Genomic DNA, 27,675 nt, shown 5'->3' on the forward strand with positions numbered 1-27,675 from the left:
CTGCAGCTGTAAGCCAATCAGTAAACACCGCCATAGCGCCAAAAACTGCAATGAAAACATCTTTCATCTACCTATTGATGAAGTCCTTTTTCTGACAGTGTGTGACAGCGAGACACAGCATTTATTTCAGAGCTGTCAAACATTTGTTGACACGCTTACTGTCTGTAAAGTCTGGAATAGACCAGACCCTTTAGATGCATATATTTTGAGCTACAGGGACTCTATCTTTTTCTTTTTCTCTGCCTCTCTCCAATAATCAAAACAAATATAGACACAACAGATGGCCTTTTAGAAGAAGCCTTTAGACCGAATCAGTTTTTTAAAAAATAATTAATCAACTGATTTAGCCGCAAAGAGGAAAATGAAATTAATGGATTGATGTCAAAGTTCGTTTGACTGCCCATTTATACCTCAAACGAGGTTTACAAGCAGACACTGCATTGTTTTGGAGGCAGAAAATCAAAACCACTGAGCCACAGTACAGTAAATTCTACTATGCAGTATGCTGTCGCCTGAGAGCTGGGCTTTATAGAGATACGACGGAGAAATGAGAGGATCCCTGTCGGGAAACTGAGCTTTTCCGCAGCATGTCGTAACTGGATACAACAGCTAAACAAAGAGCATAAATAAGAAAAAAAAGCAAAGGAACATTGCAAAAATAAATAAATAAAATATGTCAAATCAATACAGTGTAGTTTACGACAAGGAGGAGAATATGAGAACATGACGAGCATAAAACAGTACACGAAATGATGCTGATTGGAGGGGGGGGGGAATCCATTTTTTGCTTGAAGACATACTGTGTGTTAAAATTGTGCTGGTGTTCAAACAAGTTGACAAGAGTAATGACATACGGTAGCCTATGAGGTTCCAAAACAGCCTGTCATTAATCATCAAAATAGTAAAAAGGCAAGTTAAAAGTAAAAATGTGAAGCTGAGTTAGTGCAGAACAGAACCATGTGTTTGGTCTTTGGGTAAGTGACCATTATCAGTAAAAGAACATTGTGAAACCCATCACACACAGACACACACACACAATCACTCTCAGAATTCAGTTATATCTTCTTTGGGGTGACTGCAGAGCAGGAAGAAAAATTGTCTACATAACTCTCAGATTTCACTTTTTATGTAAATATAACTGAATTAGATGCACTTTGCTCTTCAGATAGTCATATATGCTGATGTGTGTTTGCTGCATATATTAGTCATTCTCTCTAAATGGATTTACCTCCAAATGTGTTGTAAAATGCAACAGAAATTTCTGATAGATGTCAAAAATGCTAATTTACTACGTTTTCCCTCCATTATTATTGCACACTTTGTGCGATTCAGAAGCAAAACTGTGCTAATTTTGCAGGCAGATGCACAGAAAAAGAGAGAGTTATAGGAAAACATTGTTCAAAGAGCAGAAAATAAACCTCAAGCTAAAGAAAACTAACATTAAAGGAATTAAGATGACGCAACGCCTGATGATGGGCAGAGCAGACAAAGAAAAAGAAACTAAAGATGGAAAAGTTCAGTATAAAATATAGCAGTCTATGCTAGGGTTTGAGTTTGCTCTCTAACAGACAACAATCACATGGCATGGGGGGAATATGGATGCATATTTTATCTCCAAGCCTTTGCAGATGGGAGTTGTGTGACTAGAGAAGTGGAAACGGGCAATGACCATGCCTTCGGCTAGCCATGTCTTCTGTGAAAATTAGTCAAGTTAAGTCATGTTAATCCTTTTGGGAAACCTGGTCCTCAAGCAAAAATTACATCAAACACATCTCACTGAGGCTGAACAGCAACTATTTCAGTCAAATGAAGTCTTGCGTCCTGTCTCTTCTCCAGGCTCTCTTTAGCGGATAAAAGTCAGTCTAATGTTCACTTGTCTCATCTTTTTTTATAATATATCCATCCCTCTCTGTCTTTTTCTCTTGTAGAGCAATAATGTCCTAATAATGATTTAGCCACAGAGTTTTTTCAAAGTGGCAAAATGCTGCTGTACAGTTAAGTGCTTGGCACAAAAAAAACAAAAAAACAAACGGAAGTGCAGTTTTTCAATGTCACTGCCATTAAAACACATCAGAAGTCAGAAAATGATTTGTACTATTTTAATAGCTAGTTACATCTGCCTTCCACTGCCTCCAGTGGTAAACCTCTGTATTGCATTTTGCATACATTTCTATGGACATGCACGATTGTTGCTCCAAACAAATGCTGCAGAAATGACATAGCCATCACAAATGCTGAAATTATGATCAGGAAAATATATTTCCCACCTAAACTTAAAAGACCAGTGAAACATATTTTATGAAACGGCATCATGTATCATTGTGAACCAATAAAGTAGTTCAATTAAGTGTTTCTATTCAGCTAATTTAAAGCTGCAACAACTGATGCATGCATCATATCATATCTGAACTGCAGAACAAGGAGAATAAAAAAATGATCTACTGCTAATTTTAACATAAAAAAAAAACATTTCTATGTACCAGCAACCAAAAAATCCTGCATATACTGGTATTGATACCTTATTTCCAACCCCGCAGCTATTGACATTTGCATGTAACAGACGAAAGCTTCGACTTAATGACTTCTGCCATTTCGCTCGCTCAGATATAACACCATATCATTTAAATCTGCTCAGGCAGAATCGGGTACTTCCTCCAGCACTATTAATTATGCATAATTGCTATGCTCCACCCGACATCACATATCCTCCAAAATAACTTATCTTTTACAATGCGGTTGACAATGTACGAGAGGGTTTTGTATAGATGCAGGAAACTTCCTGCAAAATAGATGACAAACAAAAAAAAAAAAAAAAGGATAGATGATGATGCTTAGCTTAGTTAGCTGAACAGCCCATTCATTATTTCATAAATTCATAAAGCCCAAGGGCCATAAAGCATAGCTGAAACTTTACAGGCTCATAAAATACGATTGGAATGCTTATTTGACCAATCAGATCACTTGGCTGGAAGCACCCATTTTATAATAGCATTTAACTCCAATAACTTACGGCATGAGTGAGTTCTAACTGTGAAGGGGTTTAGTCAGTGGAAAGAGCAGAGTGGGTGTCCCATGAAAGAATGCACACACACTATACTGCAACATATAGAAACACGACTCTTCATGCATTAGCTCTTAATTGCCAGGAGAGTTTTATTGCCGAGACACTGACCTGGGAGATGCAGAGCTTATATCACTGTTATAACCTAGCATCTCGCAGCTTTCTGGGGGATCGCTCGTATCAGCTGGATTAAAAGGAACTCTGCGACCTTGCAGATAAGTTTTTGTTCATTGCATGTGTCAGGTGCCAAATGCAATATTGGAATTTGCATATATAAGGCTTTTTTCAGGGGGAGAGGAAGAGGCGCATATGGAGAAACAAATGTAAGTGCTCCTGACTGTGTGGGAGAGAAGATGATTGGCACTCCTCCTCTCCATCAGTGTGACAATGACAGGTGATGGAGGTGAAAATGACTTTGGTTTCTGTAGTGATGCGCCGCGCTGGAGGATAACACTGCGCTGCCGGCTACTGGCAGGGCCTGTCTCATTAGCATGTGTCACACGCACCTCAAGGCGAGCGTCACATAATAAATTTTTCTGCATGTGTTTGTAAACATGTGCACGCACGTGTGCGCGAGCCATGCCACTGAAGGATTTGTCATCCACGCTCCCTGAACGGAGCGAGCCGGGGGGGGAGAGACTGCAGTGTGCAGGACGATGCGGGGGTCAAATAAAGAATGGCATCATTGACACCCCTTTTTAATTACTCTATCTCACTTACATAGAGTCTGCCCAGCAAAAGAGAACCAGCAGTTCCAAACCCTGCCAGCGTATGTGCGCTCCTCCACCAGAATCCCCCATCTCGATTGGAGCTGGCATTGCTCAGCAGGCTTATATAATGCTCCAAAAGCATAAAAAGTGCTCTCCCTCTTTATCTGTCTTCACCATGCCGCCTGTTCACAGAGAATGCGACCTGACATGATGGACACATCAATGGGAGAGCAGGGGAACAGCAAAAAGGAAGGGAGCTAATTCAGGTCCGATTGAGGAATATGATGAAAAGCACATAGCCTAAAGAGAGATATGATGACACACACATATGCAGATGAGACGAAGCTCTAGTAGGAACAAGCATCACATTGATCTTCACCATGCTGGGAGAGTATCTGCTGCAGGGACACACTTTTTACCCACTTACACCTACCTGTGCACCGACTACGTCAGGTTTTACATCGTTCAGTCAGATTTTAAACTGCGGCTCTTGTAAACAGTTTGTTGATTAAGTCTTGGTGTTGGTAAATATGTACGCGGTGTGTTTCCAACCTGTAATGCAGTTTAATGTGCTTAGTGCTACTGAGTGTAAGTGAGTGCTTGGCCGTTCCCCAGAGAGTGATAGCAGCTGGATCAGACTAATCTAATATAGCCACTGTGTCTGGGGAGCCATCCATTGCTTATCAGATCTTTCATTCAATAACTGAGAGCCGGCTTATGGAACCACAAGGAAAATTTTCTCACGCTATTTGTTTTTGTTTTTTTATTTTGCTTTTGTGCTTGATTTATGAATGTGTGCATGTTTGTGATTATGCAGACTCGATGGATGGTTGTTCAACAGACTGTAATGGAAATGGAGAGTGTGTGGCAGGACACTGTCACTGCTTCGCTGGATTCCTGGGTCCTGATTGCGCCAAAGGTAAGCAGTTTTTTTTTTTTTTTTATTGAAGGGTCAGACTGGTGTTATTTTATGTCTTGGAGAGACCAAACCCATTCACTTTGGAGCTGTGCCACATGGTCTTTCATTTTTCTAAAATGCCTTTACAAACTTTTCTGGTTTTTGGCAAACATTCATCACGGAAAAGTAAATAATAAAGGTAAAAGGGACTGTCACAGTCTACACAGAAATGAAAAATAACGTTGACAGCTCTTCGACAAATAGTATGAAACATCCAGGAAACATAATAATGTCTTCTGAAGAAACTATAAAAGTTTGATAAAACAAAAAATCACTGATAGGATGCCGTGCAACACTGCCGTCTAACAAAACAAATCAGAATTTAAAGCAAATACAAAGCCTAAACCGCTAGTGTGAAGTGTGCTAGCTTAATGCTAACACTAAATGGGAACCTCCATAGACATGCTAACGGAATTAGCATTTACTCTGCAATCTCAAAGATAACAAAAATATAGAAAAGCCCAGATAACAATTTTCTATCACGACCATCGACTTGGCTTGCTGGCATATCTTTGATCTGTTGAAGAAAAGCCTTTCAAACTGAGTGTACTAGTTACTCTCACCATTTTTAAAATCTTGTTTTAACCCTTTAGATTAGGGGTGTCCAAAGTCGGTCCTTTAAGGGCCACTGACCTGCAAGATTTCCGTGTATCCCTGCTCCAGCACACCTGCTTACATTAAATGGATCCAGAAGCCAATGAAGTTTTGCACAATGAGTCAGGTGTGTTGGAAGAAGGACACATTAAAAACCTGCAGGATTGTGGCCCTTGAGGACTGAAACTGGACACCGCAGCTTTAGATGCAAATTTGCAACAAGCACTGGGTCAAGTAGTGCTTACCCGGGACTAGTTAACTGGTCATCTAGTGATGGTGAACGTTGTGTTCGTGTTGGGATCATGGTGCCTGAAGCAACAGATGTGGAAGACAACCCTGAGGCTTTATCTGGGAGGCTTCCAATATTTCCTCAACATACCTACTTACCTACCAACCTACGTTCATAGTAAGATGGAATCTAATACGGCTTCCACCTTGTGATGCCACGATAAAAATAAATAAATAAATAAATAAAATAAAAAAATAAAAAATAATAAAAAAAAAAAAAAAAAAATATATATATATATATATATATATATATATATATATAAGTAATTTTACTGCTGTCATAAATTCCAGTTCTTTTCCATTTAACATTTAACATTTTTTACGATTTACAGTATGCCTTTAAAATCTCAAAAAGTGGGTTAACATCTGAGTTCAGCAGCTACAGTACAGTCTCTTGACCTCCCTCCCTCCCTTTGGCGGGGTTGCAGAACCACCAGCAGAGAGAAACACAGATTTTTTTTTTCTTTTACACGCTTTGCTTGTTATATTTCAGTCAGATCTCCTTCTGCTCTTCGATCTGCTGAAACCTGTTTTTAGTGGTGAAAAACTCAACACGTCCTCCATGTTTGTCACTCAGCCACTTTAGCTTCAGCTTTGGCAGAATTGGGCTTCACATCTTCATTTACCATCTATTTCCTGTCACTCTCATTGTGTTGTTTTTCAAGGGGATGCTGCAGTCAATAAATCTGACTTCTGAAGACTCAATAGGCTCCTTTCACTCCATCTTTGATGGGAAATGTCTGTAGGAAGGGTTTAGTTGCATTGACAGTAATTATGCTATGATCTCAGCTTTTGGCCTTAAATACCGACCGGCCTTCATTTGTTCCTGCTGGCCACGCTGCTGACTGATATTTGAGCCTGGATCAGTCTTTGAATGCTAGCTATTATTAGAACATTTACAGTATGCTGAACAGCCACATGCCAGCGCAACGGTGCAGATCACTGAGATGTTCTCAAATCTTTCTCCGTTTTCACAACGCTTTTTCAGTCCTTGATCCCATCTCTGTTCCTCTCTTTGTTTCCTCTCCCAACTCATCTCTCTCATCCCGCCTCTCCTTGGGGCGTTCTTTCTTTGTAACATTATTGTAGTTGTGTCAGTCTCACTGTGTAGAAACAGGTGATATGATTATCACTCCTTGTGATTTATTTACGCTCATCAATTATTTATACTTTCTGCTCAGTTTTGCTCATTTGTTTGTGCTCTAGTGTTCTCCGCTTGAAAGCGTAGACACCAAGTTTTAGCTTGAACTGTAAAAGTGGGAAGCCTGGATTTATGGCTCCATAGAGTTTTTGGGTTGAACAAAGAGCCAGATGAATACACAACAGGGCATTTGTTGCAAATGATCCCAGAAGCAGACGAACAAAAAAAAAGCCACTGGTTCTGGATCTTCTGAATACATTTCCAGTCCTGAGCTGTAACTGTCAGTGTGTGATCCGGCATCCGCTGACTTTATTGTACGTGGCTGTCATTACATTCGCCACGCAGCTCTTCATCTCTGCATGGAGATAGCTTTCCACCCTCGTTCCATAAACGCCTAATGCTCTCCTTCCTAATCTTCCATTTTCACGATTGTTTTCACGGCCTGTTCAGAATGAGCGAGGGGACGTCGGGAGGATTTTATACAATTTCTGGGTTGCCGTGGTAGCCAGGCTCAGGTGGTGCTTGAGTAAATTGAAACAGCGTGAGGGATAAGCTTGAGTGTGTGTGCATGTGTATAGGTGTGCCTGAGTGCGATTGTGTGTGTCTGAAACAGAAGCTGTTCGAGGATTTGCTGAATCCGCGCGCTAGCTGAGATAAGAGAGCGTAGCCCCACTCATGGTAGGTTAACGTGGTCTCCCAGCTAATATACTGCAGCAGCTTCTGTGCGTGTGTGTGTGTGTGTGTGTGTGTGTGTGTGTGTGTGTGTGTTTGCATGGGCGTACCACTGAGTATGTGAGTAATCTGTGTCTTTCCTGTTGCAGATTCCTGCCCAGTGTTGTGTAGCGGCAACGGCGTGTATGAGAAAGGAAGGTGCGTTTGTCTGCCCGGGTGGAAAGGGGCGGAGTGTAACGTTGAGGAAGGTCAGTGTATCGATCCCACCTGCTCCAACCATGGCTCCTGCATCCAGGGCATCTGCATCTGCAATCCCGCCTACAAGGGTGTCAACTGTGAGCAAGGTAAGAAGTTTTCAACTTTTAAGATTATAAGCAGACAGACATACTCCGACATTTAATGCACTGAGGAAAAAAGCATGCGTTAAAGAGAATAAGTTTAGCTGCAACTGAATTTATCGATGTTTCCATACTGACAAGAAGAAAACTGAATGTGATTTGGCCTTATAAGATATTTTGACCGGCTCAAGTCAGTTTTAATTTATGCAGCCAAACAGAACAGTTTAGTCATGTTGAAGTTTTTGCTTCCAGTAAAGCTACTTTAGAAAGTACATATATAACATCATATGATGCCACTGAATCTGTAAATATCATTTGATTCCAAATCAAATCTTTATTAAAAAGTATTTCTTATTTGATTTAAAGAGCAAAAGATAACTTCAAGTTCCTAGCACGTTGCCTCAGAGGGCAAATGTTGCCACACTCGGCTAAAAACGCTCATTTAGTTGACCTTACCTGAACTACCGCTATTAAAACTGCTTTTATTTGATCAGAGTTGGCCTTTGCAGAGATGATTTGAATCATCAGGTTGAATCATTCCCAAGTGATATTCAGATTTATCCTGACAGTCTTTTTTCAGGCAGGCCTGAAACTTTTTACATTGTGCTACGGCCATTACTATTTATTCTTCACCAGTAACACACATCCTCTTTCTTCTGACTGCATAAGAATTCAAACAGACCCTGTGATTGCAAAGATGTATTCATTTAAAAGTGAAAGTAGGCAAATGGGAAAGGGTTAAGGTGTTTTTATATTTGAAAAGGTTAAATGAACTATTCATAATGCAAATATAGGATTCTGTTTCTTGACTCTATTCATGTTTTATTTAGTTTTCTACTAAAGATAGTCGTACCTATGTAACTGAAACATTTTTCCATTAATATCTCTTTCCTGCTGCACTTACTTTTAGTTTGAAAACCATGCATTTTAAATGAGAGCTGCACAGATCATTTGTGTTTGTAGAATCCAGCTTTCGTTTTCAGCTGAAGTTCTTACTGGTTACAGGTTAAGTAAACAACCAGCCTTTAGAACTAACTTAGCCATGAGTAGAGATTTTATTTCAACATAATCTTTCTGTCTTTGAGAAAAACCAGAAAGTAGTCTTGTTGCTGCATCGCAGAATGATCATTCTACACGTGAAGGTTTCATATTTCACAGTACTATTAAGACATTACGTAACTTTCTGACCCTAAAACTCTGCGTCCCGGACTTCTTCGATGACACAGTGACATCTATCATGTGCATTTCTGGAGAAACCAGCACTAAATAACTTTACATCGCGGACGCTGCATGACGTTGCAGCAGAGTTTCGCTCGCCACTAGAAAACACACTGGCTGTTTTAAACACGTAACGTTGCTGATTCAGCAAAGTAAAGCAAGAAGATTAAAAGAGAAACAGGGACAAAACAAGAGTTGTTGTGAGATCTGCTGCTGGCTGGAGAGAGCTAATTGGTCAGGTAGGATGCAAGAAGGATGCAGAATTAGACGTAGATGGGGGGCGTGTGACGGGAAAATGGCCAAAGTTCTGTAGTGTGTCTTTAAAACAAAACAAAATAATGCATCTGCATCTGTCTGAGTCCAGCTCTGTTCTCTCCGCAGCGTTCTCGTTGTGACCTTCTGACCCTGTCATGCAGCATTCTCATCAACGCTTCACTTGTAATGAAGATTTATGAAACCGCTTTTGATTTAAGCCTTTTTTGTTACTTTGAATTATTGTGCTCTGAAAATGATCAGATGCTTCTTTTTCTAGCACTACAGCTGACCTGACAGACTTAGCACATACACACACACACACACACACACACACACACACACACACATGCACACACACACACACACACATGCACACACAAACAAGGAGAAGCAACACTTCTTAATTGAGCTGAAGCCAATAAATCCCTAAGTAGGCTTAAATTTCCCAAAGCAGCAGATCTAAACAGTTTGATAACTATATGTGTTTTATTGATTAATTCATCATTCATTTCCAAATGTATGAACAAAACGGCACAATGGCGTCCCTCTCATTTGCCTTGTAAGGTAAAAAAAAGTGTGTTTACAACCTTATTTCAGGTTAAAGAACAAATGTTCTCCTCACGTACAACAGGCGAAGTTTCAGGCATGAAAACACACACCTCCACTCATGGAAACACAGATGGAAGTCTGGGCTTTCTGACAAACCACAACCGCTTAAAAATCAGTCAAAATCCCTGCGAGTCGGGATGATTCTTGTTGTGGATACACATCTCATCCCAACAGACACATGTAGTCAGAGTCTGCTGCACCTGCTGTGTCGATGCAAAAAATTCCACCGTGATTTTAATGAAGGAGAAAAAAACGGCACAGAATGAAACAAGGAATTTGCATATGATAGTTTTTAGATGCTGAAACACTTCATGCTTCTGTTGGCACAGCAGTGGAACGTAACCTCCTGCACTGTAGCAGTGTCCTCACACAATGTGTGTGTTTTTCCAGGAAGGAAGAGTCCAAACTCCCCCGTCCCTGACCCCTCCGGTCATTTTAGCAAAAACTTTGAGCTTTGTTGCCCCGACGCCGTACATAGTACAAACCCTGATGGTGCAAGCGGAGAGTCAATTTGGCCAAATGGACAAAACATATACACTGCCAGTCAAATGTTTGGACAAACTTTCCCGTTGGATTTAGTGGGAAAGTGACTGGAAAAAAGACACTTTTCCCTGTGAACGTCTTATTTTGCTCTTCATATTTCTGCACATTCCTATTAAGGGTATTTCTGCAAGAGCCACAGATACACTCTCAAAAATAGAGGTCCAATATAAGGACATTTCTGTACCTATAGGTACATTTTAAAGAAATGTTCTTTCAAAAGTACAACTGGTCTTTAAGAGATCAGAAGCACACCTTCAGAGTATGAAAAAGGGTTCAAAGTGACATAAAGTACAAATGTGTACCATTTTAACCATAAGGGTACCTACAGCATTGAAAAATGTTGGTCGTGACAAAAACTATTGTTAGCAGCAGTGCTTTAAGTGGGCCGGTATGCAGCGGTACGCAGTACCGGCACTTTTAAATTCTATCCTTTTGCGTACCGGGGCTATTTTTTACAGCATATAGTGCATACTGCTACTTTTACTAGCTTTACTTCAGCAATCAGTATACCCCCCTACGACTTCACCACATATTACAACTGATATTTGATAATTTAAAAAAAAAAAAAAATTTAAAAGTCGCCTCAAAAGAAATGTATTGTTAAGACTGGTTTAGACGCACAACACTTTTAGCCTACGTTTAGCCCACAACGTCAGTATTGTGAGTTTTTGAAGATTATTTCAAAGTGGCACGGACCAGGCCTAATGCTGGGAATAACATAAAAAACAATACTTGATAAGGTACAAAAATAGACCAGAACTGAAGGGTACAGAAATGTCTCTCAAAAGAGTACACCCCCAGCGACAAGCATTTGTACCTTTTTAGGTACAAGCTGGTACCTCTATTTTTGAGAGTGTAGTTGGATGCTGTGTGCTGTTACTAGGACATAAATCTGCACGACAAAAAGTTGCACAGGAGCTCAGCCCCCCCACCGTCATCAGCTAGCATCTATCCCCCATGAAACAGCCCATAAATTAACAAAAATAAACAGAGTAATGACAATCAGAACAATAATGATGTTAAACTTGATTAAATTTGGATGCGTAGCTTTCCCAAAGACCTCATCCCACCCCCACCCACGCCCTCACCCACGCCCTACTGGCTCTGCTGTTGCCTCTGAAGAGTCTGATTCAGGTGTGTGACCTTCAGCGACAGAGCTGAGCTGACTTGAGAACTCTGCTGAGCTTTGGCTCTGTGCTCAGGGCTGTAATTACACACACACTAACACGGCGTAGCACAGACCACCCTGACACACACACGCACACACACACACAGCAGCCCATTTCACCCCTTATCATAGCTTCAGCTCTAAGTGTCCTATGAAGTGTAATGTTGTGGAACAGATACAGGGATTGTAGCGAGGGTGGTTAACTCCTGGATGGGATGCAAAGAACACTGCTTTCATACTCGCTGAACTGATGATTATAATGAGACAGCCTGATTCCTGCACCCCCCCCACCACCACCCCTATCGCCACAGTTCGCTCCCCCTTTTCACCTCTGACTTACTCTGGCTTCCTTTCTTATCTGCAGTGGACTGCGTGGATCCCCAGTGTGGCGGGCACGGCGTGTGCGTGCGTGGGGAGTGCGTGTGCTCGGCAGGATGGGCCGGAGTGAGCTGTGATGACCCTCTGCCAGCCTGTCAGGAGCAATGTTCAGGACATGGCACCTATCTCCCAGAGTCAGACACCTGCGCCTGCCAGCCCAACTGGACAGGACCAGACTGCTACACCGGTACGACGTCCGAATTATTCTTCCCGTTCAGGGGAAACAAAGGAAAATGACGGAAACTCAAACCACAAGCCACCAGCTTCGCCAGTCTTCTTGTAATGCATCTGGTCTTGGCAGATAATATTTTCTGGGGGTTTGATAGACATGCGGTGGTGTGTGAAAAGCTTGTATGTGTGTGTCGCTCTCACTTCTTCTTCTAGTTATAAATTACATTTGCCTTCATCACTCTATGAATCCAATATTCTCAAGCACACTTGTGCACGAGCCCTCATTTCGCTTTTACACAAATATTCTTCCACTCACACACACACACAGCCAGTTGGACAAACAAATCCCCTTATGCTAAATGAAGAAAAAAGATGTCGTTGAGAGGGGAAGAAAGAGACCTTTTTCTAACTTTGCTGCAAGGCCTTTCAGAGTTTGCAGCTCTAAGGAACCTTCAGCTTATTAGTCAGTGAATTGCTGTTCATTACAGCTTTGAAAGCTTCCTTACAACTATAAATACCTTTCTTTGCCCACTGAGCATTCTACCTGGTTAAATAGACAGCTGCTTGGCGTGGATTATAAAGAAAAGGCATTGGGCTGTCCATTGTGACCATGCTAGAAAAGCACGTGTACCGAACTGTCTAAAATGATAGAATTTTCACCCGTTGCTGTGCACAGAGAGAAGTGTCCTTGTCCTTGCAGTGTGAGCTGACAGTGAGGAAAATAGCCATTATAAGACTAGCCTTTCCCTCTCTTTCCACCACACTAACCTCACGCTGGTGTTGAGAAGGATCTGCTTCACCATGCAGACCAGTGATTTGCAGGCAGCAGGCATTAGAGCGTTTTCTCAGGTGCATGCATGCCTTATTATGGTGATATAGCCCATGATAATGATAGACCATGGCTGAATATCTGAGATATGAGCTGCCTCCCCTCTACCTGCCGGGCTTTTAATCAAAAGAACCCAGCGATTCTATGTCCTGGTCTTGTTGAGGCATAGCTAAGTTAATGTAATTCTAATAGAGAGCTGAAAAACTCTCCAACTTTAATCCACTTTTTACTCTCTCTCCATGCTATGTATATTTAAATTGAAATAACTTTTTACTGCAGCTGGATAAGTAGGCTTTGTGTGCCTCCAGCACTTTGCTCTCTTTACTGATGGATGAGGCTTTGCCTCTGCAGAGAGAGTGAATGTTAGATGGTGAGGAGTGTGGAGGAAAAGGAAAAACAGACAAAGGCAGGATGGAAAGAAATTTAAAGGGATGTTGCAAGAGCGGGAGAGGGAGTGAAAGGGACAGAGAAAAGACAGAGCCGACTGAGACAAAGATGGAGAGATGTGGCAAAAGAAGGGGGTTTTTAACATACTCTCTAAATCTGATCAAAATGTCAGAGGAGAATAATGGAGGCGAATTGGAGTCCCAGTAGTTTAAATATGCGGTGCAAATACGAATCATTTGGCTTTTATTATGAGCCCATTCACTCGTCTCCTCCTTAAGGGAGCTCGGCTATTAGAGGTGAGAAGATTGTGTATTGTGAGAAAGTAGATTTTTTTTTTGGTCTCTGAGGTTATCCCTCTCCATCGCTTGTTTTTTTTTTTTCTCTCTTTTCCATCTTTCACCTATATCCAAAGGCTCACCCCGATTCTGATTTTCAAAACTTCTTTTTTCTCGTCTCTGTGTCCCCTGTGCCTCTTTTAACTTATTTTTGTGTGCAACGCTCAATTCCTCCATCTGTTCCCCTCCCTCTCATTCTCCTCGGCTCTCGCACTCGGTTTTTTTTTTTTTTTTTTTCCCTTTCTCACGCGTGTCTCCACCCACCTGTTCAACAGAGCTGTGCCCGGTGCCATGTGGCAGCCATGGTGTTTGCTCAGAGGGACAGTGCCAGTGCGAGGAGGGTTGGATTGGTGCTGCGTGCGACCAGAGAGCTTGCCATCCTCGCTGCGAAGAACACGGCCAGTGCCACGATGGGACCTGCATCTGCCAGCCTGGCTGGGAGGGAGAGCACTGTAACACTGGTGAGCTGTGTGTTACTGAACGTGGGTGTGTTCATGTATGTGTGATTTACTGCAGATCTGCATTAAACTGTGACTGTCGTCTGGCTAATATCTAATCTCCACTCTCCTTCCCACAGTTACTCATGATTTGGACGTCGTAGTGAAAGGTAATTAATTTCTGTCGAGGATTTAAGGGTCATATTTAGCTTCTACAACATGCTAAAAAGCACCAAAAATGTGTCTTTTTTTTCTCATCTTTTGCACACGTGCACGTGGGACACACCTTTTCAGATGGTTGCCCGGGGCTGTGCAGTGGGCACGGGCGCTGTACCCTGGAGCACAGTGGCTGGCGCTGCATCTGCCAGGCTGGATGGAGTGGGCCTGGATGCAGCGTTGTCATGGAAACTGACTGCAGTGATGGAACTGACAACGACGGAGGTGACATTCTAACACCGTCTATCATATTATATCTCGTTTTTCTCTTTCTTACTTCTTTTATTTAAGTCTCCTGGCAGATTGTCCGGCACTTCTCCTCTTCATTCGCTATTCGCTACGTTTCTGTGCGTATGTGTTCGCCCATGCGAGTGTGTAGCTATGTCTGCTTTCCCTCTAATCACTGCTAAATGTCTGATATGCATACCACCTGCCAAGATAAAAGGCACTTTGAGAAAATTTCTCAAGTCTAAATACAGCAAAGCATGCAGAAATCATTTCCGTTCTATTGGTTCTGAGGTGTCAGGTAACAGGTGAAGGTGTGTGTTTCACCATGCTCTTTTTTTTCTTTAATCCTCAGAAAGAGAAGCAAGAAAGGAACATTTTATCTGAAACTCTTCTCGTTACAGTCATTTCCTGACCATTTCCATCCCATCTCCAGCTTTTTCTCCAATACATAACCTGTTTTTTGATATAGTGCAATATTATATTGCTTTCAACTTTGCCCATGCACTTTCAAACCCCATCAAATACCCATTATGGACATGACTGTTAAGGTGGTGCTATAATCCATCACTGCAAACAAGGTAGTGTTGCTTTTGTTTGGAGGAAAAGCTTGTATTTTTTTCTCTCTCATGTTTTTTTTTATGTGGTTCAACATTTATGTTGAGAGGTGTTTGAATCTGCAACAGCAGGAAACCTCAAATAGAGCTTTTTTATTGGTGCAGGGCTCTGATATCTACAAAGTAACCCTTTTTTCCTGCACATTGTTTACTAAAGCTCCGTGACTGACTCAGCCAGCACTTCAAAGTGTCAACGTTGATGGCTGCTCAAAACATGAGTCACGGCCCCTTATTCAGGATTACGACCGCAGAGCCACGCAATAAAACATGTCTTGTGGACTGTAAAATGGGGGCTGAGTAGGGGAAACGAGTCAAAGCAGTCCCGTTCGCTGCCAACAGCGTTGGCACCGTTGGTGAATTTCTGTGTTGTATTGATGGATTATTCGCTATTATTCCCAGTATTTTACATTTCTTTTGCTAATGTACACTTCATCTGTGGTGTTTAAAAAATGAGGGACTGTTACTGGAATAAATTAGCTGCTGTTGTATGAATAGCATTAGCAGTTAATTTAGTCAAACACTGAAACACTGTTTAATTTAGTCAGTTTTAAAGGGACACTCCCCCGGTAAATGTCAGCACGCCACTCGTACCAAACGCACAGCCAGAGAGAGCAGCCGCCTGGCGTCTTTGTTGCCTTTCGAGCAGCATTGTCGCCCAGAAAATATCTCTTTACATGTTAAAACACAGACAGCATTTATAAATGCTGTTGAAAACGCTGTTTATAAACAGCCTCAAATGGCAAACGTGAATGCCACTCAATGTGGAACAAAGGGCAGCATCAACCCCGACTGGTGATATTTAAACATGAAATGGCAGGAAAATGAGAGGAATAATGACTTTATGTCCAAATTGAAGCTGTTTTTTATTGTTCCAGAGGAGAGAATGAAGAGTAAATGCTACAGTGTTGAACACAAAAGGTTGTAAACTTTCATCTGTGATGTGGTTGCAGCAGTTTTCCTGCTGTTTGAGCCGTTAAAATGCGAGATAAAACGCCGTCTCCGAATGTGGCACCATAGTGTTACTTTAGACAGGAGGATTTGAATCAAGAAAATCTTTTCCTTTTTATGAGTCACCCAGTAGCATGCAAGTGCAACATGAAACCACATGTCAACATGTGAGATGACAGGAGTTAAAATGTCTGTCTGTGAATGAGAAGGTCAAGTGGAGGTTTTTGGTGGTGAGCAGATGGAGGTCAAACCAAAGGCATTAAATATGCACATCATGCAGGCAGAAAGGGATTTTCATATAGAAATGTCTTATACATCAGGGGGTTGCATCATATTGGATTTGTACTGATATTTGGAAATTTCCAAATCATTTTGGTTGCTTGCTGATGCAAATACAAATAGTTTCAACTTATTTTCTGAGAAAAATCACGTCTCCTGTCAGGGATTTAACATTTATAAATCCTCTTGTCGTTGTGACAGAAACAGGCATAAAACACAACGTGAATTTCCCAAAATGTGGGAAACATGTTTCAGCTAAATCCAAAAAATTTGATTAGTTTTTTTACATCTAATGTGCTGAAAATGTTATATATTATTAACTTGCTGAAATATCAATGCTGCATGAATAAAATCTTTTAATTTAGATCTGAATGCACTAAAATAACACAATGAGTCACAGACAAAGCCTTGTGGAGAACATTTAGACATTTCTTTCTTTGCTTCCACCTCTGTGTGCAGCTTTTCAAATACCATAATTTTCTACCACGCATTTCAGCCCTCTCGCTTAATTGGCAGATATACCGTCGGCTCTCGTAGCCCCTCTCCTTTTTTGTCCCTGAAGATAGACAGAGATGGAAAGATGCTATCTCCAGTAATCAGAGAATAAAGAGGAACTTTGAAGAGAGAGTTTCAATTATTCCATCTGGATGGAACGAAGGGAAAAAAAAAATTCATATTCTCCCTCATGAAAAACAACACTTATCGTAAGCTGCGTCATCACATGCACAAACATATTTATAATGCACTGCTTACAACCCAAATCTCCATTTTTAATGTGCTTCATTTTGCATAACAAGCTCCAATTTGGTTTCTTTCTTTAATGATAGTGCGCCTCTGAGTTCAAATAGTTGCTCTTATGGAAATCAACCATTGTACCTCTCTACCTTTGTAGGAGGAGGTTATAATAGAATATTGTTGCCCTTTAGCTCTCTGCTCTGTGGTCAGATGCATTTAAATGTCAGCGCTGTTTCCTGGCTTTTCAGAAACCAGCTGGAAATGGGGAACACGAATGCCAGGCCGGCTCCTGTTACCTGCCGCCATGCTTTGCCTCTGTGCCTCTTTGTTTGCATCAGACTTTTTATGGATCGCATTTAAAAACTGCCTCTGATTCAAGGCATATTCATAACAATAAAAAGCTGCAGTTGCATGCTGAGGACCTCCGAATAAATTTCATTTGAGTAATTCTTGCGGTAACTCTGAAAGTACATTTTGTTATATTTGAGTTTACCGCTCAGAGATGAGGTTTTATCCAGCCTGGTCTGTGTTATCTCCACTGCTTATTCGTGGTGGGAAAATCAAATCGAAAAATCAAAAATTGGGATTTTTTGTTTCACAATTTTTTAAGAAAAAAATTGATTTGTTTTTTTTTTTCAATTAAATAAAATTAATCCTCTATAAATTTTTTGTCATTTTTATTGGTTTTATTGATCTTTGTACTTGTCTTCTTGGGCATTATAGAATGATGCTCTGGCTGCTGTGTTGTTTTCTCCTAACTCAAATCAAGGAAAATTACGAGCAAAAAAAAATTCTTTTGTTATTAATCCACAAAAATCATCAATATTGAAGAATTTTGAGAATCGCAATTTAAATCGAATCTGCACCCAAAAAAATTGGAATCGAATCGGGACAAAAGCGTATCATCACAGCCCTACTGCTTATGTTATATAAAGTCATGTCTCTGTTGGGATACACATGCGCTCCAATAAGTCAGCTGAAGCCTGAATTAAATATGCATAATCAAGCTGTTCCTGTTTCACCTTCATTAAGACTAAATGGGATTCATTTCCTCAACTCTGAATCTGTTTCAGATGGCCTGATGGACTGTGTAGACCCAGACTGCTGCGAGCAGCTGAGCTGCGGTTCTGACCCGCTGTGTCACGGCTCGGCCGACCCGCTTGCCCTGCTGCAGCAGAGCCCGCAACCCCCCACTACGCCCCCTGCACCCGCCAGCACACACACTCATAGCTTCTACCGCCGCATACGCTTCCTCCTTGGCAAAGCGGCCACACACACTCTCCCTGGTGACGTGCCCTTTGATACCAGGTATGCATCTGTTTACTCGTGTGTGTGCTTTATGTATTTGTTTTGTGTGTCTCCGTCCTTGAGTTGTCTCGCCGCGCAGTTTGTTGAGAGACATGAATAGTAGATAATGGAGCAAATGCATCTGTATTAATGAGTCAGAACGTCCATTCCCTATTGTTTGTTTAATAGGTGTGTGTGTGTGTGTATTTGGATGTGGCTGAGGCTTCTCATGTGTTCACACGCCTGCGCATACATCCCGGTGATCTGCGTTACCCTGGAGATTCGCCGTCACTCGGCAGCGCGCTGTTCTGTCCTCTGGTATCAGTGTCAGACTGACTACAGAGTTTTTGTTTGCTACATATGAATGTGTCATTCAGTTACACCAGTCGTGGAGGTGTCACCATGAATTTTTCAGTGCCCTCTCGCTGCCATCTGAGAGCGGAAATACATCTCACCAGCAATCTGACGACCTAGAAAGTTTGCTTTGGAAAACAGGAGGGGATGCCTCTCTGAAAAATGGCAAAGTGCATTTTTTTCCCCCTTGGTTTGCTTGTAGAATAAACAAATAAATTAATTATGTGGTTGGTTTTTTTTTTGTTTTTGTTTTTGTTTTTTTTACTTTTTCCAGAGGGGAAATCGATGGAAGCTTTCAGGGCAAGGCGTAACAAACGGGGTGAAGCAGTCACCCGCAGAAACCTCACCATCCTTCATTTAGGCTTTTTCTGGAGTAATAGATATTCCTCCATCATTGACTCTCTCTATCTGTGTGTGTGTGTGTGTGTGTGTGTGTGTGATGCACACGTATCTGTATAAATCTGTCTTCATTTGAGCAGTGCAGCTGCTATTCCAGATCTATGCAGCGGATTTCACAGCAAACAGAAATGTCTCTAATAGTTTCAGGCCTGTTGGAAAAACAACTTTTTGCTGCAGCTGGCACTTTCTGTCTGCCGCAATCTAAACATGAGATGAAAGTTTAGTTCTGTGTGTGACTGTGTTGAGAGGTTTTACTGTGGGGGAAGCTATATTTATGGCCTGTATCCTAGCAATCTCTGGCAGCTATCCCTGAGCTAAAGAAGAGAATTGCTCTGAGCAGAATAAATGCAGCTGCTTTTTTTTTTCCTCCTCATACACACACACAAGGTCGTTTGGCTAGTGCATCACAATGCGCCGCTTCCTTCAAACGATCATTATGTTCTCCGTTATTGTAAAGCTGTCATCTTTCCCGTACATTGCTCATGTCTGCTTTTCCTCTCTCCCTCTCTCAACACTCTCCTCGCCTTTGCTTTGGCAGTCGGGTCGCTGTGATCCGAGGTAGCGTCGCGCTGCAAGATGGCTCCCCTTTGGTCGGCGTGAACATCACCTTCCCGCAGCATCCTGAGTATGGTTACACAATCAGCAGGCAGGATGGAAGGTAGCAAAACACAGAAATAAACATTTCTCACGCCGTCTTCCTTCCCTCTTAATTCATTTTGCTCTTTTTGTTCTTTTTTTTTTTAATCTCCAGTTTCGACTTGGTGACCTTTGGCGCCACGTCTGTGACCCTCATGTTCCAGCGCCCGCCGTTCCTCCCACAAACCCGCACCGTCTGGACCCCGAACAACAACTTCCTGGTTCTGGATCAGGTGACCATGTCCAGGGAGGAGGCTCAATCTCCTAAATGTGACATCAGCAGCGTTTTGAGCCCCTATCCGCTGGTCCTGCCGTACCCGCTTCCCAGATACACAGGAGCGTGTGCAGATAAGGGTCCAGCTGTGCCTGAACTCCAGGTACGTTCCAGTCTTACAGGTTAAACAACTCGAGTAGAGATAGTTGCTGAAACTGTTGCAATAGATGTGAAATAAAAAATAATGGTGATTTTTTCAAAGAAAACAAAACAAAAAAAAAAAACTTTGATCACAAGATGGCCTGGATCGAACAGCACGAAGCAGGACAAGTGGCTTAACACGGAAACTTCAGGCTCAGGATCTCTGCTCACATGAAGTGGGTTGTATCGCCATGGTAACTCATGCTGGATGCTTAGCTTCTCTGTGATAGGTCAGGAAAAAAGCACCGTATTCTGACAAGTCTGTTAAAGTCAAAAAGACATTGGTACATGGAGTGTCCAAGTCGCTTAAAGACTTCCACTAATCTTCATCAGTACGAGCGATGCGTCGTCAGGAGGGACTGATTATGGAGCCATTAACACACTCATCACTCCAGAGTTTGTCCCTGTAAACTTAAACATGTGGAACTCAACATTAATGCCTTTTTACACATCAGTCACTCAGCTAGAAAAGCTTCATTGCCGTCTTCTCCTCCAGTGTGTGTGTGCAGCGCTTCAGTCTCGCCAACCTGCATCAGACGATGTCTGGACGTTCATGTTCATACGTTTATTTTCTAAAATAGTTTTTAAAGTGAGTTAAAATCACTGCATAGCTTCAGTCCTGTTATTAGGTTCTGTGCAGCATCGAGGCGACACAACAATAAACTTTAGGATTTATAATAAATCCACATCATTTAACTCAGACTGATGAGTGTTGTCTTCAAGAAAACACAGGCAACACACTCATTTCATAGAATACACGATAATAAATCATGCTTTGACACCGTGGTGCTGATATTGATCGGCTTATTAATTACGTGCATTTAGACAGTCGGTGCTTTTCGTCGTCTTGTCCTCCTGCTTCAGCTGTTCAGCCTCTCAGGGCTGCACCATCGTGTTTGGTCTTCTGTGGTCTACGTGCACATATCCAGCATCAAACCGCCGACATTAACTGGCTGAGTCTACAACCAACATCATGGCACCTTGCAGTGAGAACAACCACGCTTACACGATGCTTTTTAATTCAGACTGAATGATTCAGGTCTAAATAGTCCAGAATGGAAGTTCTCTTTGGTGTTTACATGGAAAACATTTCGCATCTGGTTTAGTCTATTCCGCTTCGGGTCTGGGGGTTGAGACAGGTTCTGATTGGACAGGAGGCGGACGTGACGTATTCACGTCCACAAGAAGTAAACAGACCTCAGTTCCTGCTTCTTTTCAGCTACAACAGTTTTGACGCAGCAGCAGCTCGTTTATCAGCTGAGTAGGAGAAATAAAAAGTCTCAGCTCGAGTCCAAGGCTTGCTACGGACGGCCATCCTGCAGTGTGTGTCCATCACAGCAGGACAGGGGAACAAACACGCACACAACAGCTGGAATTCATTTAAAGCAAACTAAACGTTTACATGATGCAGGAATTCAGAGTGTAAACAAGAATAAACTTTCCTAAAAATGATTGTTTTTGGAATTGCATGTTTCTAAGGTCATTTGGAATCTTTTTAAAGAGGTTTATTAAATGAATTAAACCTCATGAACATTAGTCGCTGTTAGGGTTAGTCGACCGCTGGAATCTCTGACTACAGTCTGAGCTGCAACTTTTCCCACACGGTTTGAGCCGTGCAGATTAAACAATGATAATTTATTGATTTTTACGGGGTGACATCTTAAGGCGCTGCGTGATGAAGAGAACAGCACAAGCTCAGGAGGAAGGTGACTCTGAGAGCGACAGCAAAAGAGACTCTGAGAAAGTATGTGATGAAGTCGTTCTGAGGCTGTTTAATGGAAATCCAGCTGAAGAAGACGACTTTACTGGTTTTATTGCACGGCAGGAAGATTAAAAAGTGATCAATGATCAATGAAACCAGCTGTGTTGCTGTTTGGGAAAAAAAAAACAAATTTATTTAATTAAAAGTAAAGAAAAATGTTTCGGTGTAATTATGCCATTGCAACGTGGACATCTGTGGCTTATAGACAAGAGGTGGGTGTGGCTTGGGGGTGGCAGTGGCTCAGGTGGTTCAAAGGTTGGCGGTTCGAGTCCGGCTGCCCCTACGTTGCAGCTCCGAGGAGGGACACAAGTGTCCGGATAAATGCAAAGGTTGCATGAGGAAGGGCATCCGGTGTGAATGAGGCTTCTATGAGGCTTGGTGGTTGGGAGTCGATGATTCGCTGTGGCGACTCCTGTAGGGGAAAAACCGACGGGGACACAACTAATTCAGTGGGAGCGCTTCATATCCAAGTGGGCTCAATAGTCTGGGAATGACGGTAACTGACTGGCAGAAACTGTTTAACCTGCTTTGTGTTGTAGCCTGTTTCCATCTTCTTTCATGTGAGGAATGTTTTTTTTCCCTTCACTTTGTCATTTCAGGCCTCAAACTAACTATTGACAATCACTAGACATCCTGGAAACACAATATATCATTTTCTGTGTTTTTTCTGATAAGCAGCCCCCTGATTACCTGAGAAAATAATTATCTGATAAGACGGCCACGCATAAATCAATAATAATGAAAACGTTATTCATTGTGAGGGGGGTTGCATATGTCTGTGTGTTTCATATCAGTAAATTCAATTGTGTGAAATATGATTAACTTCATGAACTGCAAAGTCAGTAGGATTATTTTCCCGGTTGATATGAATTTAAATGTTATTAATAGTTGTTGACACAGTTGAATAGAAAGCAGAGCTGCCAGCCGCGTGGTGACGCAGGAAAAAATGAGATCTTCAAAGTCAGCCGTGGCTCCTGTTTCATCCAGCGTCGGCTGGGATGTGCACCGCTGCAAAGCTGGAGGAAATGTGGCAACATTGTGTACACATAAACTCCTCCATGTCTTCTGTAACAGCTCTGCAGGAAAGCCAGCCCATCTTCTGCATTTGCATGATGCAAATGCAGAAGATGCAAATGTGTGTTGCATCCATGCACCGCCCCACCACAGAGGCAAATGATGTGTGTGAAAGTCAAACCTGGAGGTCAGACTGGGAACAAACCTCGAACTGGACCTTGACTTTATTTTTGTCTTCACCACATGTATTTGTATGTTACCAAATTCTGTGTGAGGTAGCGTCTGGTTTTTAACACAACACTGATTTAAAGCTCGTTTTAAAGAACAATGTGAGATCATTCAGGATTTATTAATTCTATATACTGAGTATTTTTAATATTACAATTTTTTTAATTACAAGATTACCTAATACCTAGTTATCAGTGATGGTGGTTATGGTGTTATGAGAATAAACTGTTGCAAGTTGTCAGGTGGGAATAAATAAGCATATCATCCCACTCCTTTTGTTCTTTTTGGGTTCATTTTTGGTTTTATTTCTATTGTTTTTATTTAATCATAATGTTCAAATAAACCTTCTCAATTAATTTAAAAAAAAAATCTAAAATAATGTGTTTTAGTAACGGGGTAAAAATGCTAAAAATCTTCCCGTTACATTGCAGAGGACATAGAGGCAGCAAGAAACCGTCTGCGATGTAAATGCTTCTGAGTTTAGTCACGTTTAATCGTGTTTCACTCAAGACTTGAGTCCGAGTTTTCAGATCTTTTTAGGAAACAGAAGAAACAACTTTCGAGTCACAAACGACCCAAACAGCATCCGGTTTGAGCCAACAGAGATGTCACGCACAAGCTTTTTTCATTTGCTTGTCTTCTTATTACAGGATGCAAAAGCAAACTCTCCACAGCTCCTGACAGAAACTTAATTCCATTTATTAAAAATCTATTTCTTAAAAAAGAAAAGGAAACACGGATGACTCAAGCTTATTGCTCGCCGCTGCACTGCAGCAGTTTTTTTTTTTTTTTTTCTGAGCCTGCCGATAACTTTTATTACTTTGGCTCATTATACAAATACAATGTACTGATGAAACACCTTTATCTCTGATATTAATCTTCTCTCTCATTTCTCATTTATGCTCCTTCCATCACCTTTATTTCTCACTCTGCTCTCCATCTTGCTCTCCCCAGGCGGTTCAGGAAGAAGTTTCAATCCCAGGAGCCTTTGTGAAGCTGAACTACTTGAGCACCCGCGCTGCAGGCTACCTGTCTCTGTTGCGGATCCTCCTCACGCCTCCCTCCCCTTCATCTCCCGTTTCGCCCCTGGGTGGGCTTTCTAAGGTGCATGTTCGTGCGTCTGTCCAAGGAAGGCTGTACCAGCGGTGGTATCCTGCTGGGCCCGGTCTGGTCCACAGGCTGGTCTGGAACAAGACTGATGTGTACGGCCAGGAGGTCTGGGGTCTGACACATGCAACTGGTAGGTGGAACATAAAAAGCAAAAATCTTTCTACATTAACCCATAAAGACCCAACGCATGAAAAAGTGATCAGATAAGTTCAATTTGTATTTATTCATCCCTTTAACAAAATATCAAATGAAAAAGAACCTAATTTTTTACGATATTTGCCATTTATTACCATATAATAAATGTATTAGAGTATTCTTCTGCTTCCTGGTGTCCATTATGGTGCAGAAGACAAAAATCAGATTGTATTCCACAGGATTTTGAGTAAAATTTGTACCATAAAATGTCTCAGAAACTGCCTTTATCATTTATGTTATACTGGGTTCTGATGGGTTAATATGTTTATTTTATGTTCAAATAAGAAAACTGAAAAAAGACTTGGTTGGGTTTCTTGGTGGGTCGCTGTCAAGCTTTCATGTTTTGTCATCTGTGGGGAAAAAAATACAACTGTAGATCCATTTAAAAAAAAAAAAAAAAATTATCAGGAAAACTTCCAAATTTTAGCCGATAAATAAAAATAAAAAAAAAGGGGGGCAAAAAAAACCGACCAGATCTGATTAATATTTTATCAGGCTTGAGTTGAAACATAAAAACAAAATTTTACAAAGTTCAGGCAAAACAAAGCAAATATCTGACAATGCATAATAATTCTGTCACTGGAAATAACACTAATTATCACTAAATAGCCGGATTTTCATAGTTGTGACAGAATTAAAGGCAGATTAACGTTTGCTGCCAGTTTTCCTGGGATGTAATAAACGCCTCGACTAAAATAGCTCAACATTTTGTTTGTCTGCGTTCTTTCCCTGAGTTTGATGAGGCAGTTAATGTCACTCTCCTGCATAAAGAGACGTATTAAAACCAGGAAACAAACAGTTTACCATGAAAGCAAAGGGAAAAGGCTAGCCTGCATTTGATATTTCACACAATATAAACCTTTTAATCAGTAAAGAGAAATGTTTCTTTCAGAGATGAAATTATTGTGAATTTCTGGGCAAAAGCACAGAAATGCCATATTTAAAAACAAACAAAGTCTACGCTTTTCGGTCCTTTAACATGCAAACATAGAGATTCAACTTCTTGTCATTTTATAACTGCAATTGTCTGATAAAGGAAATCAGAGTTTGCTGTCCACACAACCACATGAATAATCTGATAACTGTAGAAATCAGATGAAAAATATGCTCTTTGCTGTGCATCTAAACAGGCTGACGGACGCTGAAGAGAAGAACTGAGTTTATGGCAGACAGTAATTGTTTTTATCATGAATTTTCTTTTTAATGTCAAAGAATAATGAAATATATTTTATAAATACCCAACAGTCTTCTTATACTTTCAACCTTTGTGGCACTATATTGTGTTTGTGTAAAGTTAAAAAAAAAGATTATTCTTGATAATAATCATAATAACCATCATAATAAATGTTTAAAAAGACATTTTAGCCTGTTAATCAGTCCTTACACATCAACAACTTTTTTCGGTTATTTTTGCACCCAGTTAAATTAAATGTGAGAATATCTTGTGAGTTGTAGGTCAGAGCCAATGTGACACAATCAGGCCACAATAAACACCCCCACCGGCTGACATTATCTCATTTGCTGAAAGGCCAATTGCAGTCAACACGCTGATTATCAAGTCAATATGAAACAAATTTATCTGCACGTCCCTGGTTTGTACTTTAAATGCTGAATGGATGTTGTTTACCAGAAAGCTCCTTTGACTTGATGTAAAAAAGCAAGACTAGTTATTTTTACCATTTCTCCAGGCATTTCTCCAGCTTCCAGTTGCATGATTTGAAACACTCTGGTCAACGGAAGGTTAAAACCCAACAGCATGACAGAATTTGTCTCATCATCCCTGTTAACGCTATGCAGTTTGTGCATAAAAGCCTGATTGGAAGTCATGTAAATGATTGAGCATTCAGCATGTAATCAACCAGTTCCTAATGGGCAGCCTCCTTCCAAGGAAAGAGGGGATCGGACATTGCTTGGTAATAAGTAATCATTGCAGCATCGTGTGACAACTACTGATTCAGATGCAAGAAAGTGTAACTGAGAGCATGTGGTAAATGTGTTGAGAAGAGAATGAGACAAAAGGTTGAAGAAAAGGTTTAAACCTGCAACACTAATTCAGATCCTACAGTCCTGACAGCATGGAGGACTGGCGTAATAGAAACAGAAAACGGAAAGATAGGAAGCCTCCGAGTCTGTATGGTGTGACTATAGCAGATATAGCAGCTTCGGTTTATTTGAAAAGCTATTTCTAGAAGTACAAGCACAGATAATCTTCAGAGAATAACGGAATCATTGTCTATGTTTTTTTTTTTTTTCCCAGTGGGATTGGTAACCCGTAAAACAAAAAAAAATAAAATAAATAAAATAAAGCACTGCATTCAAAATGACCAGATATGTAGTCGGTTCTTGTCCTTGAAGAGGACCCAGGGGTGTCCTCTAAACTATCATCCCTTCAAGCAGCAGGAGGAAAATACCATTCATATCAGCATTTCCTCACTAGAGGAAACATCATGCTTGGCTTTAACAAGTCAAAATGTCCTCTAGGAGGAAGAAGAGGAGCATGGCGCCTGATGCAACACAGTTTATCAATTTCTGGGTGACATCAGGTCAATAAAGGATTTTAAAGTGTCATGATTAGACTGTGATATATTTTTGTACCTCCACTGGCGTCTTAATGGAAGCCATTATGACACAGAATATGCAGTTCCTCTCGTGGCCACTAGAGGGCATGTAGTTTTTCACTGTAATTATTGGTCATTACTGGCTGAGTGAACAAATTACTCATGGGACTTTTTCTGGAAGGACAGTCAGATAACATAGTATGTGTTCGGTATGTTTCAGCTGTTTTTATTTCCTTCATTCCAGCAAAAAGAGCTGAAGCTTTAACCTTAAACTCAATTTTCGGGGTAATATTTCCACCATCAGTGTCTGTGTGCTTGCAAAGACTGTAGACAAACAGTTCAGCTGCAAGACACAGCTTCCCATAAGCACTGGCATCAGGCTTAGCGGAGGCTTTGTCCACTCGAGTGTAGGGTCTCTCAGCAGAGATTGCATCTTTCCTTCTCTCCACTCCGCTCTGATCCAGCCTCTCTTTGTCTTATCTGTTAGAGTTCTATTTCATCTGCTCCAGCTCTGTCTCATCTTTTACCTTTCCACAACTCAAATGATTTTTTTTCTTTTTTATCCACCTTGTTTTGTTAAACCGCTTCACCCGACTATATCCCGT

The 27,675-nt window shown here is 41.2% G+C and overlaps 1 protein-coding gene across 1 annotated transcript in view; it reads left to right on the forward strand.

The window, feature by feature from the left end:
- tenm1 (teneurin transmembrane protein 1) overlaps positions 1 to 27,675 on the forward strand; it is a gene marked incomplete at both ends in the record, with an annotated part of 226,610 nt that overhangs the window by 107,797 nt on the left and 91,138 nt on the right. The window contains 10 exons of the mRNA XM_079250462.1: positions 4,589 to 4,690; positions 7,574 to 7,768; positions 11,920 to 12,120; positions 13,931 to 14,116; positions 14,233 to 14,262; positions 14,387 to 14,533; positions 18,186 to 18,420; positions 19,691 to 19,810; positions 19,904 to 20,165; positions 24,162 to 24,447. Coding sequence (XP_079106588.1) covers positions 4,589 to 4,690; positions 7,574 to 7,768; positions 11,920 to 12,120; positions 13,931 to 14,116; positions 14,233 to 14,262; positions 14,387 to 14,533; positions 18,186 to 18,420; positions 19,691 to 19,810; positions 19,904 to 20,165; positions 24,162 to 24,447 — 1,764 coding nt within the window. The remainder of the gene's footprint in view (positions 1 to 4,588; positions 4,691 to 7,573; positions 7,769 to 11,919; positions 12,121 to 13,930; positions 14,117 to 14,232; positions 14,263 to 14,386; positions 14,534 to 18,185; positions 18,421 to 19,690; positions 19,811 to 19,903; positions 20,166 to 24,161; positions 24,448 to 27,675) is intronic.

The sequence above is a fragment of the Telmatherina bonti genome (genome assembly GCF_933228915.1).
Source record: "Telmatherina bonti genome assembly, chromosome: 12".
Classification (NCBI taxonomy): domain Eukaryota; kingdom Metazoa; phylum Chordata; class Actinopteri; order Atheriniformes; family Telmatherinidae; genus Telmatherina; species Telmatherina bonti.